The following is a 16,871-nucleotide window of genomic DNA, read 5'->3' as shown; positions in this document are numbered from 1 at the left end:
CCCAAAAAATCTGAACTTTGAACATTCAGTGGATTTTCTGTGGTCTGGGGTTTTCTGAATAATTAGGCTGAAAAGTAATCTGAGCTTGGCCCTTCGACAGTGGGGTCACAGTAATGTCTGCTCCGCAGAGGCGATGATTGACAGGCAAAATCCCTCACCAGCGGCACCCGCAGGCAAAGATTTCTTTTTTCATTGCAGTTGAAAAGGCTTTAGAAATGTGAGAGAAACACCTGCCATGGATCAATGGAGTGGAACGTTTTGTTAAAACTTTCTATACACGTTTGAAGGATCATGACAAAAGACTTTTAATGTGTGGTAAGACTGAACGTCATGAAACCTTTAACTCAAGAACAAATTTGATGGAGCATCTTTCACTTTCACTAGCTGAGCAATATTTGACTGGGAGTATAGCTTCAAAAGAAGACTAAAACTAGGACAACAACAAAACCAGTCACACAGTGAGTCAGTCACAACAGAAGGGAGTAGAAAACCAACCACAAACAGTATCTACACTTTGACCCGAGTGCTGGGGGTTGAGCTCAGCTGGCTGTGTAAACGTTACGAACCTGGACGGTTCTCTCCACGGTGCTGCTGGGAGTCTCCACTGTGTCCTTCACAAAGAAGTTCTCCATCACGTCCACCTCCATGCACTCCTGTCTGCACACCGGACAGCGAATCACATTCACTGAGTGGGGGGGGGGGGGAGAGAGAGAGAGAGAGAGAGAGAGAATACAAGTTGAAATGTAGCTGCAAGCAGCGATAATACGGGGCCAGTGAGAGAGAGACAGACAGACATGGAAACTGGAGAGAGAGAGAGAGAGAGTAATGGAAACTGGGAGAGAGAGAGAGAGAGAGAGAGATGGAAACTGGAGAGAGAGGGAGGGAGAGAGAGAGAGAGAGAGAGAGAGAGAGAGAGAGAGAGAGAGAGAGAGAGAGAGAGAGAGAGAGAGAGAGATGGAAACTGGAGAGAGAGAGAGAGAGAGAGAGAGCAACACTTGTCACATTTCATGCCAATAAAGCCTATTGAATTGAATTGAATTGAATTGAGAGAGAGAGAGAGAGAGAGAGAGAGAGAGAGAGAGAGAGAGAGAGAGAGAGAGAGAGATGGAAACTGGAGAGAGAGAGACGTGGAAACTGGAGAGAGAGAGAGAGAGACGTGGAAACTGGAGAGAGAGAGAGAGAGAGATATGGAAACTGGGGAGAGAGAGAGAGAGAGAGAGAGAGAGAGAGAGAGAGAGAGAGAGAGAGAGAGAGAGAGAGAGAGAGAGAGAGAGAGAGAGAGAGAGAGAGAGAGAGAGACATGGAAACGGAATAGATTGAAAAGAGACATGGAAACGGAATAGATTGATGAGAGAGAGAGAGATGGAAACAGAATGGATTGATTGGACATCTCAACCTATTGCCATTGACAGGAATCGAATTCTCAACCTTCGGACTAATAGGCTTCAACATTACCTACAGTGCTATAGCTTTGTCCAGGCTGATGTTGTCTGTTGAAGATCATAAACTCTTGCCTTCTGTCATGAACCAAGCCAACACTAAGATCACTCGTTCACAAACCATTTACCAATAGAGAAATTGTATGTCTCCTCGCAACCGAAAACAGTGAAAGCAGCTGATCTAAAAGCTCAGAAACACGTTGCTATCTGAAAAGTTTTGAGATTGTAGATCGGCTATTTTCAGAATGAAGTATGTCATACATTGAAAAAGCGTACTCTCAAATAAGCATTTCAGGTTATCTGTACCATTTGCACATGTATTCATTGATACAGTCATGTTGTTTGCAATTCAACTTAAATGAAATCTGCATCAAGTGAGGCTTGAACTGGCGACCTTGAGATTGTGAGGCATTCATTTAAGGGAGACGCCATTGGCCCAACAGACAAGTAACTGTGAAAAAGGAGATCACACAGATGATACAGTTTCACGCAAATAGCTGAAAAATCCTGGGTTTAAGTGTTTTTCAAACTGCTCAAAATTGCGGACAATCTAAGGGCGGAGCTTAATGGTCAAATCGATACGTGTGTTCCTCATGAGTCAAGGCACATGTGTAAGCAAGTTTCACGACTTTCGGCCAAACGAGGCATGACTTATGCCTGTTTAAAGTCTGCCTTTTCAAAAAATTGCTATAGCGCCCCCTTTTGGCCAATTGGAGTAAGATTGGTTTCAGTGATATTTGGAATGACCCTGTACATTTCTGCAAAGTTTCAAAGAAATGTGAGTCTGCATGTATGTTTTAGGCACAGATGAATAATTTTCATAAAACTGTAATAGTTAAAATCTATCTCCTCCTGGGATTTTTGAGCAATCTGCACGAAACGTTTAACACTTGAACTTTGGACCACTGTCTACAAAAATTTCCAACGGATTTTCCATAAGTGAAAAAATGCAGAAGTTAGGAGCCAATGACTGTTTTTCATATAATTCAAAATGGTGGGAGATCTAAAGGTCAGAGGTCAAAAGTCAGTGGGTGAAAGTTGTTCAGCATGAGGAGATGCATATGTGTATCCAAGTTTCATGGCTGTAGGTCAAACAGGGCATGAGTTGTACCTGTTCAAAGTTGGCATTTTCAATTGAGTGCTATAGCGCCACCTTTGGACGAAAGATTGTGAGAATTATTTCTTGATCGTTTTTCATGACCATCTACCATATGGCCGAGTTTTGTAAAAAGCGACAGCACGGTTAAGCCAGATCTAAGATTAGCCTTCAATTGAGAGGGAGCGAAAAACAATTATCAATATAGCTGCAAGCAGCGATAATACGGGGCCAGTGAATAGAGAGAGAGAGAGAGACATGGAAACGGAATAGATTGAAGAGAGAGAGAGAGTGACATGGAAACAATAGATTGATGAGAGAGAGAGATGGAAACATAATGGTTTGATTGGACATCTCAACCTACTGCCATTAACATGATTCGAACTCTCAACCTTCAGACTAATAGGCTGCAACACTACCTATAGTGCTATAGGTTTGTCCAGGCTGATATTGTCTGTTGAAGATCATAAACTATTGCCTTCTTTCATGAACCAAGCCCCTGTTTCACTAACACTAAGATCACTCGTTCACAAACCATTTACCAATGAAGAAATTGTACATCTCCTCAGAACCACAACTAGTGAAAGTAGCCGATCTACAAGCTCACAAACCATGAAAAGTTGTGAGATTGCAGATCAGCTTTTTTCAGATAAAGTATGTCATACGTTGAAATAACGTACTCTCAAATAAGCATTTCAGGTTATCTTTACCATTTGCACATGTATTCATTGATACAGTCATGTTGTTTGCAATTCAACTTAAATTAAGTCCGCATCAAGTGAGGCTTGAACTGGCGACCTTGAGATTGTGAGGCATTCATTTAAGGGAGACGCCATTGGCCCAACAGACAAGTAACTGTGAAAAAGGAGATCACACAGATGATACAGTTTCACGCAAATAGCTGGAAAATCCTGGGTTTAAGTGTTTTTCAAACTGCTCAAAATTGCGGACAATCTAAAGGCGGAGCTTAATGGTCAAATCGATACGTGTGTTCCTCATGAGTCAAGGCACATGTGTAAGCAAGTTTCACGACTTTCGGCCAAACGAGGCATGACTTATGCCTGTTTAAAGTCTGCCTTTTCAAAAAATTGCTAAAGCGCCCCCTTTTGGCCAATTGGAGTGAGATTGGTTTCAGTGATATTTGGAATGACCCTGTACATTTCTGCAAAGTTTCAAAGAAATGTGAGTCTGCATGTATGTTTTAGGCACAGATGAATAATTTTCATAAAACTGTAATAGTTCAAATCTATCTCCTCCTGGGATTTTTGAGCAATCTGCACGAAACGTTTAACACTTGAACTTTGGACCTCTGCCTACAAAAATTTCCAACGGATTTTCCATAAGTGAAAAAATGCAGAAGTTAGGAGCCAATGACTGTTTTACATATAATTCAAAATGGTGGGCGATCTAAAGGTCAGAGGTCAAAAGTCAAACCACGAAAGTTGTCGGGCATGAAGAGACGCATGTGTGTATCGAAGTTTCATGGCTGTAGGTCAAACAGGGCATGAGTTGTACCTGTTCAAAGTTGGCACTTTCAATTGAGTGCTATAGCGCCACCCTTTGACGTATGAGTGTGAGAATTATTTTTTGATGGTTTTTCATGACCATCTACCATATGGCCGAGTTTCGTAAAAAGCGACAGCACGGTTAAGCCAGAACTAAGATTAGCCTTCAATTGAGAGGGAGCGAAAAACAATTCGTAATATAGCTGCAAGCAGCGATAATACGGGGCCAGTGAATAGAGAGAGAGAGAGACATGGAAACGGAATAGATTGAAGAGAGAGAGAGTGACATGGAAACAATAGATTGATGAGAGAGAGAGATGGAAACATAATGGTTTGATTGGACATCTCAACCTACTGCCATTAACAGGATTCGAACTCTCAACCTTCAGACTAATAGGCTGCAACACTACCTATAGTGCTATAGCTTTGTCCAGGCTGATATTGTCTGTTGAAGATCATAAACTCTTGCCTTCTTTCATGAACCAAGCCCCTGTTTCACTAACACTAAGATCACTCGTTCACAAGCCATTTACCAATGAAGAAATTGTACATCTCCTCAGAACCAAAACTAATGAAAGTAGCCGATCTACAAGCTCACAAACCATGAAAAGTTGTGAGATTGTAGATCAGCTATTTTCAGAATGAAGTATGTCATACGTAAAAAACATACTCTCAAATAAGCATTTCAGGTTATCTTTACCATTTGCACATGTATTCATTGATACAGTCATGTTGTTTGCAATTCAACTTAAATTAAGTCTACATCAAGTGAGGCTTGAACTGGCGACCTTGAGATTGTGAGGCATTCATTTAAGGGAGACGCCATTGGCCCAACAGACAAGTAACTGTGAAAAAGGAGATCACACAGATGATACAGTTTCACGCAAATAGCTGAAAAATCCTGGGTTTAAGTGTTTTTCAAACTGCTCAAAATTGCGGACAATCTAAGGGCGGAGCTTAATGGTCAAATCGATACGTGTGTTCCTCATGAGTCAAGGCACATGTGTAAGCAAGTTTCACGACTTTCGGCCAAACGAGGCATGACTTATGCCTGTTTAAAGTCTGCATTTTCAAAAAATTGCTATAGCGCCCCCTTTTGGCCAATTGGAGTAAGATTGGTTTCAGTGATATTTGGAATGACCCTGTACATTTCTGCAAAGTTTCAAAGAAATGTGAGTCTGCATGTATGTTTTAGGCACAGATGAATAATTTTCATAAAACTGTAATAGTTAAAATCTATCTCCTCCTGGGATTTTTGAGCAATCTGCACGAAACGTTTACCACTTGAACTTTGGACCTCTGCCTACAAAAAATTCCAACGGATTTTCCATAAGTGAAAAAATGCAGAAGTTAGGAGCCAATGACTGTTTTTCATATAATTCAAAATGGTGGGAGATCTAAAGGTCAGAGGTCAAAAGTCAGACCACGAAAGTTGTCGGGCATGAAGAGACGCATGTGTGTATCGAAGTTTCATGGTTGTAGGTCAAACAGGGCATGAGTTGTACCTGTTCAAAGTTGGCACTTTCAATTGAGTGCTATAGCGCCACCCTTTGACGAATGAGTGTGAGAATTATTTCTTGGTAGTTTTTCATGAGCATCTACCATATGGCCGAGTTTCGTAAAAAGCGTATGCACGGTTAAGCCAGAACTGGCAAAAACAAGTATTTTTCAAACTGCTCAAAATTGCGGAAAATCTAAGGGCGGAGCTTAATGGTCAAATCGATACGTGTGTTCCTCATGAGTCAAGGCACATGTGTAAGCAAGTTTCACGACTTTCGGCCAAACGAGGCATGACTTATGCCTGTTTAAAGTCTGCCTTTTCAAAAAATTGCTATAGCGCCCCCTTTTGGCCAATTGGAGTAAGATTGGTTTCAGTGATATTTGGAATGACCCTGTACATTTCTGCAAAGTTTCAAAGAAATGTGAGTCTGCATGTATGTTTTAGGCACAGATGAATAATTTTCATAAAACTGTAATAGTTAAAATCTATCTCCTCCTGGGATTTTTGAGCAATCTGCACGAAACGTTTAGCACTTGAACCTTGGACCACTGCCTACAAAAATTTCCAACGGATTTTCCATAAGTGAAAAAATGCAGAAGTTAGGAGCCAATGGCTGTTTTTCATATAATTCAAAATGGTGGGAGATCTAAAGGTCAGAGGTCAAAAGTCAGAGGGTGAAAGTTGTTCAGCATGAGGAGACGCATATGTGTATCCAAGTTTCATGGCTGTAGGTCAAACAGGGCATGAGTTGTACCTGGTCAAAGTTGGCATTTTCAATTGAGTGCTATAGCGCCACCTTTGGACGAAATATTGTGAGAATTCTTTTTTGATCGTTTTTCATGACCATCTACCATATGGCCGAGTTTCGTAAAAAGCGACAGCGCGGTTCAGCCAGAACTGCGAAAAGTGGCAGAAGAAGAAGAAGAAGAAGAAGAAGAAGAAGAAGAAGTGACAGAATACTGCCAATAACAATACGTGTACAGAGCAGAGCTCTGTCCCCGTAAATATAGCTGCAAGCAGCGATAATACGGGGCCAGTGAATAGAGAGAGAGAGAGACATGGAAACGGAATAGATTGAAGAGAGAGAGAGAGTGACATGGAAACAATAGATTGATGAGAGAGAGAGATGGAAACATAATGGTTTGATTGGACATCTCAACCTACTGCCATTAACAGGATTCGAACTCTCAACCTTCAGACTAATAGGCTGCAACACTACCTATAGTGCTATAGCTTTGTCCAGGCTGATATTGTTTGTTGAAGATCATAAACTCTTGCCTTCTTTCATGAACCAAGCCCCTGTTTCACTAACACTAAGATCACTCGTTCACAAACCATTTACCAATGAAGAAATTGTACATCTCCTCAGAACCAAAACTAGTGAAAGTAGCCGATCTACAAGCTCACAAACCTTGAAAAGTTGTGAGATTGTAGATCAGCTATTTTCAGAATGAAGTATGTCATACGTTGAAAAAACGTACTCTCAAATAAGCATTTCAGGTTATCTTTACCATTTGCACATGTATTCATTGATACAGTCATGTTGTTTGCAATTCAACTTAAATTAAGTCTGCATCAAGTGAGGCTTGAACTGGCGACCTTGAGATTGTGAGGAATTCATTTAAGGGAGACGCCATTGGCCCAACAGACAAGTAACTGTGAAAAAGGAGATCACACAGATGATACAGTTTCACGCAAATAGCTGAAAAATCCTGGGTTTAAGTGTTTTTCAAACTGCTCAAAATTGCGGACAATCTAAGGGCGGAGCTTACTGGTCAAAGCGATAGATGTGTTCCTCATGAGTCAAGGCACAAGTGTAAGCAAGTTTCAAGACTTTCGGCCAAACGAGGCATGACTTTTGCCTGTTTAAAGTCTGCATTTTCAAAAAATTGCTATAGCGCCCCCCTTTGGCCAATTGGAGTGAGATTGGTTTCAGTGATATTTGGAATGACTCTCTACATTACTGCAACGTTTCAAAGAAATGTGAGTCTTGCATGTATGTGTTAGGGGCAGATGAATAATTTTCATAAAACTGCAATAGTTAAAATCTATTTCCTCCTGGGATTTTTGAGTAATCTGCACAAAACATTTTACACATGAATTTAGGACCTTTGCTGACAAAACAAAAGCGGCGGATTTTCCATAAGTGAAAAAATGCAGAAGTTATGAGCCAATGGCTGTTTTTCATATAATTCAAAATGGTGGGCGATCTAAAGGTCAGAGGTCAAAAGTCAGACCACGAAAGTTGTCGGGCATGAAGAGACGCATGTGTGTATCGAAGTTTCATGTTTGTAGGTCAAACAGGGCATGAGTTGTACCTGTTCAAAGTTGGCACTTTCAATTGAGTGCTATAGCGCCACCCTTTGACGAATGAGTGTGAGAATTATTTCTTGGTAGTTTTTCATGAGCATCTACCATATGGCCGAATTTCGTAAAAAGCGTATGCACGGTTAAGCCAGAACTGGCAAAAACAAGTATTTTTCAAACTGCTCAAAATTGCGGAAAATCTAAGGGCGGAGCTTAATGGTCAAATCGATACGTGTGTTCCTCATGAGTCAAGGCACATGTGTAAGCAAGTTTCACGACTTTCGGCCAAACGAGGCATGACTTATGCCTGTTTAAAGTCTGCCTTTTCAAAAAATTGCTATAGCGCCCCTCTTTGGCCAATTGGAGTGAGATTGGTTTCAGTGATATTTGGAATGACCCTGTACATTTCTGCAAAGTTTCAAAGAAATGTGAGTCTGCATGTATGTTTTAGGCACAGATGAATAATTTTCATAAAACTGTAATAGTTAAAATCTATCTCCTCCTGGGATTTTTGAGCAATCTGCACGAAACGTTTAACACTTGAACTTTGGACCACTGCCTACAAAAATTTCCAACGGATTTTCCATAAGTGAAAAAATGCAGAAGTTAGGAGCCAATGACTGTTTTTCATATAATTCAAAATGGTGGGAGATCTAAAGGTCAGAGGTCAAAAGTCAGAGTGTGAAAGTTGTTCAGCATGAGGAGACGCATATGTGTATCCAAGTTTCATGGCTGTAGGTCAAACAGGGCATGAGTTGTACCTGGTCAAAGTTGGCATTTTCAATTGAGTGCTATAGCGCCACCTTTGGACGAAAGATTGTGAGAATTATTTTTTGATCGTTTTTCATGACCATCTACCATATGGCCGAGTTTCGTAAAAACCGACTGCACGGTTCAGCCAGAACTGCGAAAAGTGGCAGAAGAAGAAGAAGAAGAAGAAGAAGTGACAGAATACTGCCAATAACAATACGTGTACAGAGCAGAGCTCTGTCCCCGTAATAACCCTTGGCCTTCATTATAATTTTTGCCAGACCCAGAGGGTCGGCCTACATGAGGCTTTGTCGGTCTGTCCCTCTTTCCCTCTTTTCCTGTCCCTCTTTCCCTCTTTCCCTGTCCCTCTTTTCCTCTGCACACACGTCATGCGAAGTCCGGCCATTCAGATTCCAACCACTAGGGGTCTGGCAGTACCAGGTCTCCTGGTTCTAGTTGATAAACATAAATTCAATCACACATACAGTATTGCATATATATTACTGTAGTGGTTCTCAAAGTGAGGTACGGGGACCCTATGCGTTACTTGCAGGGGTTCCAAATGGACACTTACAGCCAGGTCTGTAACTCTGAGAGTGTACGAATGGAACCAAATGGACCCTTAACGGACCCGTCCATTTGGTTCCATTCGTATATATGTCACAGGGAAATTGGCATTCCAGGGAAATTGAAAGGGCAGCGCGAGGCGTTGAGAGCTTGTAGATCTGCTATTTTCGGCTAATGTTCCCCTCAGAAAAGGAATTCTAGGGTTCAAGTGGTTAATGTAAAAAAAACGAAATTCTATCACACAAAGATTTGGCGGACCCCCTATAGTAGCTCTGACCCCCTGTTGAAGACCCCTGGCCAAATGCATATCAAACTGGGGGTCCTTGAAATGAAAAACGTTGAGAATCAGTGGAGTAAAAGGACTGCACTAGTGTGACGGGATAATGGTGGGAACAGCAGTAATTCACAGTTGGCCTCCATTCCTCAAGTTGCAACATGAAGAATGTGTGAGAAGATGACAGACAGACATGGAGTCAGACAAGCCAGTCCACGCACAGCATGTCTGTCTCCCAGACAGTACAGACAGACATGCAGTCAGACAAGCCAGTCCACGCACAGCATGTCTGTCTCCCAGACAGTACATTGTCTTTCACAAGCATACACTCTGTTGCAAAATGGTGGAAGGAAGAGCGCAGGTTTAAAGGTAGTGTAAGTGATATTTTATGGCTAAAACGAAAAGTATGGCCTGAGGCACCTGGCACCATTTTCTGTTTACTAAAAGAGCTGGAGAGATGGGGAGACCCCTCCTGAAGTTAACTCTACTAGACCATACCCGGTCGACGCATCCGTGGGGGGATATGCGCACAGGATCTGGCAACCCGGGAGGCGACATTGTTTGACACATAAACGCTAATAAGAAGCTTTGTATACATTTTATACATTTGAAAAACTTGTGAAATTGGACATTCTGCATCTCATTTTGATACTTTAAGTACATTTTGATACCAATACATGTGTACTTTTACTCAAGTAATTTTGAACACAGGACTGTTACTTGTGTAATGAACCTGCGGGTGACACTTGTAACAGAGTATTTCTACAATAGGGAAATAGTGAGTACTTCTTCCATCACTGAGTCTTTCACAAAATCATCACCTAAATATGACTACTATTTTGTAAACAAATGACTCACGTGGTTTGGTGTTGCCCTCAATCTGATGGGAGTTTGGGGGCGGATCAGCCATGGCCAGGTTCCTGGAGGCAGAAGGCAAGCATTTCTTACAGAAGGAATGCAGACACGGTAGAAGTTTGGGCTCCCTGCTGTGGAAGTTCAAGTGGCAAACAGGACAGTGGTCCAGCAGGCTCAGACTACTGGACACCCCGCCGATGGACTTCATGTTCTCCTCATCGTTGTCGCCGTGCACGGGCATGCTCTCCGCTTCATTCTCCACTATGATCACAGCATCCAGGGAGTCCAGGAGTGCATGGTGTTCTCCTCCCACATCCATCTTTACAGTTTACACCCAACCTTAAGCTGCACGTTGCTTTATGAGGATGCCGTCCTACTTGACATCTATGTCATACGTTCTTGTTACATCCAACACACGTTGCTTTATGATGATGTCGCCTCCTTGCAAAACATTAATATCCACACACTGACTGACTGACTGCCAAGCAAGGCAAGTCAGCGAGCCAGAAGAGTAAGAAGATGCATCTCTCTCTCCTAAATCCTTCACAGATTACACCTCCCTCCATCCATCCATGCATCCATTTAAGATTCACTCCTTTTTTCCTGCACAGATCCGTGTTTTTTCGCAGCAAAAAAAAACGTTTTTTAAAGCCTTTGAGAAAAATGCTCCCTTCGCTTCAGTTCATAAAACGATCATGCAGACAAACATGCAGCGAGTAATATAAACAATATACTGATTACAATACAGCAGTGCTTTGAGGTTTCGTTTGTAGTCTAGGTACAGAGATCTGTGCGTTTTGTTGTGCGTGGATCTGGCTACATAATAATGATCATTTTTTGAGCACCGCACGATGCGGTACGAGACGGGGGCGGGGTCAAACACAGTGCACTGTGATAGGAGGGACGTTCAACCCTGCGGTTCTCAACCTGTGGGCCGGGGCCCACTTGGTGGGACGTGAGGATGTTGCAAGTGGGTCGGGTCCCCCAAATAATTGGCGAAACACACTACGATTTTATTCATGATATGACTGAGCTAATGTGACAAAATAAAAGTTGTTTTCTACTTTAAAATCTTGGGAAATGTGATTTTTATTGTGATACTGATAAATAAGAACTTGTATAGGTAATGTGACAAAATAAATGTTTTTTCCTTCTTTAAAATCTTGGGAAATGTGTTTTTTATTGTGATACTGATCAATAAGAACGTGTATAGGCCTACTGATGTTAGTTGATCATTGATCATTGATCCTAGCCTGGCATTGGCCAGACTGATAACGTGGACTCACTACTACGTGAGAGTGAATCCAGTCCACGTTATCAGTCTGGCCAATGCCAGGCTACATTGATCCTACCATTGACCATTGATCCTAGTCAGTAGCCAGAGCACAATTCATTGATCGATTGATTGATCATTAAGATAAAAATGCTCTGAAAATGCACACAGCCCATTCATCTGACCCCTGCGACCTGCGTTAAAACAAAAACTATTTTGTTAACAATTTAAAGCTCTATATATTGTGATCATTGCTATGTGTTTGTTCAATAACCTCTCTGTCTCTCCAGCTCGAGAGCACAGAACAGATTTTTTCAGGTGGGTCACCAATGTATTTCATCCAGTCAGGAAAGACTACCCATCTATCAGCTTCAATGCATAGTGTTCCATTTCTAGCTGGTAAACAGAAAATATTTGCAGGTGGGTAAAAAAAAAAAGGAGGAAAAAAAACAGAATCATCCAATCAGGAGAGAGAATCCCACAGCGATCATTTATCAGCTTGTGTTCGTTCCAGTTCCAATGTGGTCACTTCATCATTGTTTTGGTTCAACGTTTCCAGTTTCACGTGTTTATCCTGTGTCCTCTATGAGTTCTCTGTCCTTATTAGATCAAATTGGTCCCACCTGAACATGTAGGCCTATGTTCTGTTTACTAAAGAGCTGGAGAGACGAGGAGACCCCTGTTACTGAAAAAACACTCTAGCAATGGTTTTCAACCCTTTTCAAATCAAGGTCCATTATTTATTTGGCATTTGAGCCACCGAACCACCATTTGATGAGATTTAGACTCTCAGACCCAAAAACTTAAGAATAGAATATTTTGTTGTCGTTGGATGATATTCCATCCATGCTGTATTGATGTTGGTACCATAGGAGAGATGACAGGCAAATGTTGATCAAAATAACAATTATTGAATTACGTAATACAGATGTTTAATAATAATTTAACTCTTGAGAGCGTAAAATGAAACCAAATGGAACCCCCTCCGCAAGGACCCCTGGAGGTTCCCGGACCCCACTTTGAGAACCACTGCTTTTTGCTATATGATTTGTGGACTGTGGTTATAGAATTTGCTTTATTTATACCTTTTCTCAACACCAATGTTACAAGAGAGCAGTTGAGCTACTTGGGGCGCAGGAGCAGTGGTGGAAGAAGTACTGACGTTTTTTACTTGAGTAAAAGTATCAATACCATGTAGAAATACTCTGTTACAAGTAAAAGTCTGGTATTCAGAATTTACTTTAGTAAAAGTACCGAACGCATTGGTATCAAAATGTACTTGAAGTACCAAAACTAAAAGTACTCATTATGCAGCATGTCCCATTTCAAGTTTTCAAAATGTATACAAATCTTTTGAAAATAGCCGATCTACAAGCTCACATCGCTGCGATGTGACGCGTTGTGAGCTTGTGGATCGGCTATTTTCAAATAGCCAAAATATATAGAGGGCTTATAAGTGGTTAATGTATGTTTAGTAATACAAACCTAACTCTGAAAAGTAACTAGTATAAGGTTTTCAAATAATTGTAGTGGAGTAAAAGTACAACATTTACCCTCAGAGATGTAGTGGAGTAGAAGTAAAAGCATTGAAAATTGGAAATACTCCAGTAAAGTAAAAAAAAAAAAAAACTCAAAATTGTACTAAATTAAGTTTAGTATTAAGTTTAATTATTACATTAATGAGTAAATGTACTTAGTTACTTTACACCACTGCAGAGGATGGCGTTTGCAATCAAGTTCAAAGGTTTGTTTGTTTGCTTAATACATCACTCATTAGGGAATATAGATAGCGAGAGGCAGGCTTGTGTAGCCTCTGGCAGCTCTGCATTGCATTCACACACATGATGGATGTGACGGCACAAAACCATACTGTTCCTCTGAGTGATGGCAATCGTATTCCTCTGCTCGGATTAGGCACCTACGGGGACCCCAGGACGGTGAGAGAGAGAGAGAGAGAGTTGTAAATATTGATGATAATAATAACATGCAAATATTTGAACTCCAGTGTAGAAGCGGTGCGATTCATATTGCTAAAGTGAATACCAGAAAACAACATTTACAAGTACATTATTTCAAGTACAATTGAACTTGTAATCGAGCTATAACCGATTTTTTTAAATTATAATTGATTAAATCGATTAGCTCGATTAACTGTTGCACTCCTAGTCATCGTCAAGGGAAACATTAACATGAGGAACTCATCAGGAATGTCTGAATAGGTAGCAAACAGGAACATACATTCTCAAAGATAGCCTATCTGAAAATAGCCCTTCTCAAAATTGTTCACCCTAAATGAATCAATGTCTAGGCTACCTAATGAATACATTTACTAATGGTATACAATTTAACATACATTGGCAGGCGTCCATGAACGTCCTCATAAAAGATCACATACGCAGTAAACGATCTTGCTGGGTACTTAAGTCCAATCTGTCAGCAGCCCTAATTGTGGATTTAATCTGTTTTGTCAGCAACAAAAACTATTACAGTGCAGGTCGTATAGTCTAAAGTATAACTTGCCTTTTCTGGTTTGTGTAGCTTTACACCTGGGAATTGCCTTCCATTCCAACTCAGCATGGAATAACATTGGGAATTGGTTTGGCTGAGAGCACATGTAGTGCTTAATTTATATTTTGTACTGACTGAAACATATGTTCTTCATATTTATTATAGTAAATAAGGAAAGTAAGTGGTACAAAAACTAAGAAATACTAGAACACCTCAAAGAGCAGAAAGATACACACACCAATGCTTTTAGCTTTTCATCAATTAAAACTATATGTTTTAGTCACCAGGAATTCAAAATATGAATATTTGACGTGTTTTTGGGGGTTTTGACAGACACCCAAAGGCACTGCCAGGCAGTGTGTGAAGCTGGCAATAGATGCGGGCTACAGGCACTTTGATGGGGCCTTGGTGTACTTCAATGAGCATGAAGTGGGTCAGGCCATCAGAGACAAGATAGACGATGGAACTGTCAAACGACAAGACATCTTCTACTGTGGGAAGGTACTTTGTGTTTTTTCGTAAATTGATAACCTATTTGTCAAACAGCGTCACGCAAAAGCATCAAAAGTAGCAGATCCACAAGCTCGAAACGTGGCGCGAAGTGACGCGTTTTGAGCTTGTAGATCTGCTGCTATTGATGCTTTTGAATTTGAATCCGGAAAAGTAACAGTTTTGGTGAGGTTTCCACCCGACAGAGAAGATATTCTGTCATATACAGCTACTACTATCACTAACTACTGTATTACTGTACCATTGATACTTCTAGTATTACTACTACTACCACTAAAACTTTTACTTTTACTATTACTACCACTGATACTTCTACTATTATTGATTGGCAGAATTTAAGTCTTTATCTAATTTATAGTTTTGTCATATATTTAATTATTGTTTCTTTATTCCGCCCACCCTTCCAACCATCCAACCAACCACCCACCTCCCCACCTCCCACCTATTACTACTGGTATACTGTTCTGGTGCAACTGACAATAAAAACTGTCTTTTGCGGCCACGTTATGTTTGAATTGTTATGTGGAAATAATATGTATCCTGTGATCTGCTTAAGTTCATTTTAATGTCCTCTTTTATGTGTCTTCTCTCAGCTGTGGAATACTTTCCATCCACCAGAGATGGTTAGGCCAGCATTGGAACAGACATTAAAGGCCCTGAAATTAGACTATATAGACCTCTACATAATTGAGCTTCCTATGGCCTTCAAGGTTTGTACTGTACATCTGCACACCATTGGATGAAAACATGTTGTTTTTTTGTCAGTAATATATTGAAAGTAACCAATGCAGTGTGTGTCATAACATTGTGTCTGTGTTTATACTGCAGCCTGGCAATGATTTCTATCCTAAAGACAAGAATGGCAAATATATCTACCACCATACAGACCTGTGTGCTACCTGGGAGGTGAGTTCTGCTTGGATTTAACACCTTAAAAGCCCAATAGGCTCTATGCACAGCAGCCATATTGGAAAGAAATTGGGCCTCTTCTTACTTCCTTCACAGGTGTTACCAATGCCACTAATTAAGGCTCTGTTCCATTTAGTGTGGCATAGTGGTTGTCTTATTTTCAAGGACCCCCATAACTCTGAGAGTGTACAAATGGAACCAAATGGACCCGTAAGCACCCACCATAAGGGGCCATTTGGGAACCAAAATGGAGTGTTTCTAGTGAGCTAACATGCACGATATCAGCACTCTGACCAGAATGGAACAGAGCCTTCATTAGTATTATTGGTAACACCTGTGAAAAAAGTAAGAAGAGGCCCAATTTCTTTCCAATATGGCTGCTGTGCATAGAGCCTATTGCATACGTTGTCATATGCAGTGGTGGACGGTAGCCTACATTAACCTGAGGACTGCTATTACTGTATAGAGGCTTTACTGAAGGCGGGATGAAATGAGAACATTCACAGTTTTTATGTTTTCAGTAGGACATTAGATGAAAAATGACACAAAAATGGAAAGGCCATGTACTGTACACACATCAACACGTCAACATAAACTGAACGTCTTTCATTTTCTGACATCACATTATGAGAATGTCTTGTGAAGTCTATGAGCCATATACATACTTTTCCACCTCTGTAGCATGTGAACATTTTAAAATACCATACACTATTACATCTAAATCTGTAACTTCTTCATTTTAGAGGAAAGACCAGAAGTAAAAAAAAAGACCATCAAATAAGATAATACATTTAATTGATTGAATTTAAGAGTTAAGAATTACTATTGTTTGTTCAAACTCCTGAGTCAAAAGCTTATACACACTCAACACCACCCTGATCAGAGTCACAACACTATGGTTTGAAGATGAGGAGAAAAAAAGCAGTGGTATCTAAAACCCTTATTGACAGGAAAGAAGCAGAGAGCAAAACTGTGAAATAAGTCTGGGCAGTATGAACAAAGCATCAAAGCCAATGGTGTTATTAAAATGCTGCACTTGACTCATTGTTAATAAAACCATCTTTATTGAACAAACATGTTTTCATTCTTTGAAATGTTGTTACAGTAGGTGTTATGAAACTTTGGATTTTAGGGAAAAGATTCCTAGATAATTAATACTCAATATTAACCCACTTGACACCAATCAAATAAAATGTAAAATACAGATACAAACGAAATGTACGTATACTTATGTATTTCACAAAATAAAAATATACAAGGATATTAGTATTTAGGTATATCTTAATAAATTACATAGACTACAAACAACACAAAAACACAACACAACCATGTTCCACGGAAAACCAAGTTAAAAGTATTGGATCAAACGGGAAAAAA

The 16,871-nt window shown here is 40.4% G+C and overlaps 2 protein-coding genes across 3 annotated transcripts in view; one reads left to right on the top strand and one right to left on the bottom strand.

The window, feature by feature from the left end:
* LOC311048056 (transcription intermediary factor 1-alpha-like) overlaps nt 1-10,731 on the bottom strand; it is a 52,396-nt gene extending 41,665 nt beyond the window's left edge. Inside the window, exons 1-3 of the mRNA XM_084061067.1 lie at nt 10,710-10,731; nt 10,298-10,639; nt 567-685 (exon numbers count right to left, since the gene is read on the bottom strand). Coding sequence (XP_083917193.1) covers nt 567-685; nt 10,298-10,613 — 435 coding nt within the window. The 5' untranslated portion in view covers nt 10,614-10,639; nt 10,710-10,731. The remainder of the gene's footprint in view (nt 1-566; nt 686-10,297; nt 10,640-10,709) is intronic.
* Nucleotides 10,732-13,411: 2,680 nt separating this feature from the next.
* The window catches only part of LOC311048059 (aldo-keto reductase family 1 member D1-like), a gene marked incomplete at both ends in the record, with an annotated part of 79,661 nt that continues 76,201 nt past the window's right edge, over nt 13,412-16,871 (top strand). For both annotated transcript variants that reach the window (XM_084061076.1, XM_084061075.1), the window contains 4 exons: nt 13,412-13,504; nt 14,409-14,576; nt 15,179-15,295; nt 15,414-15,491. In XM_084061076.1, coding sequence (XP_083917202.1) covers nt 13,412-13,504; nt 14,409-14,576; nt 15,179-15,295; nt 15,414-15,491 — 456 coding nt within the window. The remainder of the gene's footprint in view (nt 13,505-14,408; nt 14,577-15,178; nt 15,296-15,413; nt 15,492-16,871) is intronic.

The sequence above is a fragment of the Gymnoscopelus microlampas genome (genome assembly GCF_963454915.1).
Source record: "Gymnoscopelus microlampas genome assembly, chromosome: 6".
Taxonomy (NCBI): Eukaryota; Metazoa; Chordata; class Actinopteri; order Myctophiformes; family Myctophidae; genus Gymnoscopelus; species Gymnoscopelus microlampas.
The sequence above is the reverse complement of the archived record's forward strand: the minus strand, read 5'-3'. Positions and strand labels throughout refer to the sequence as shown.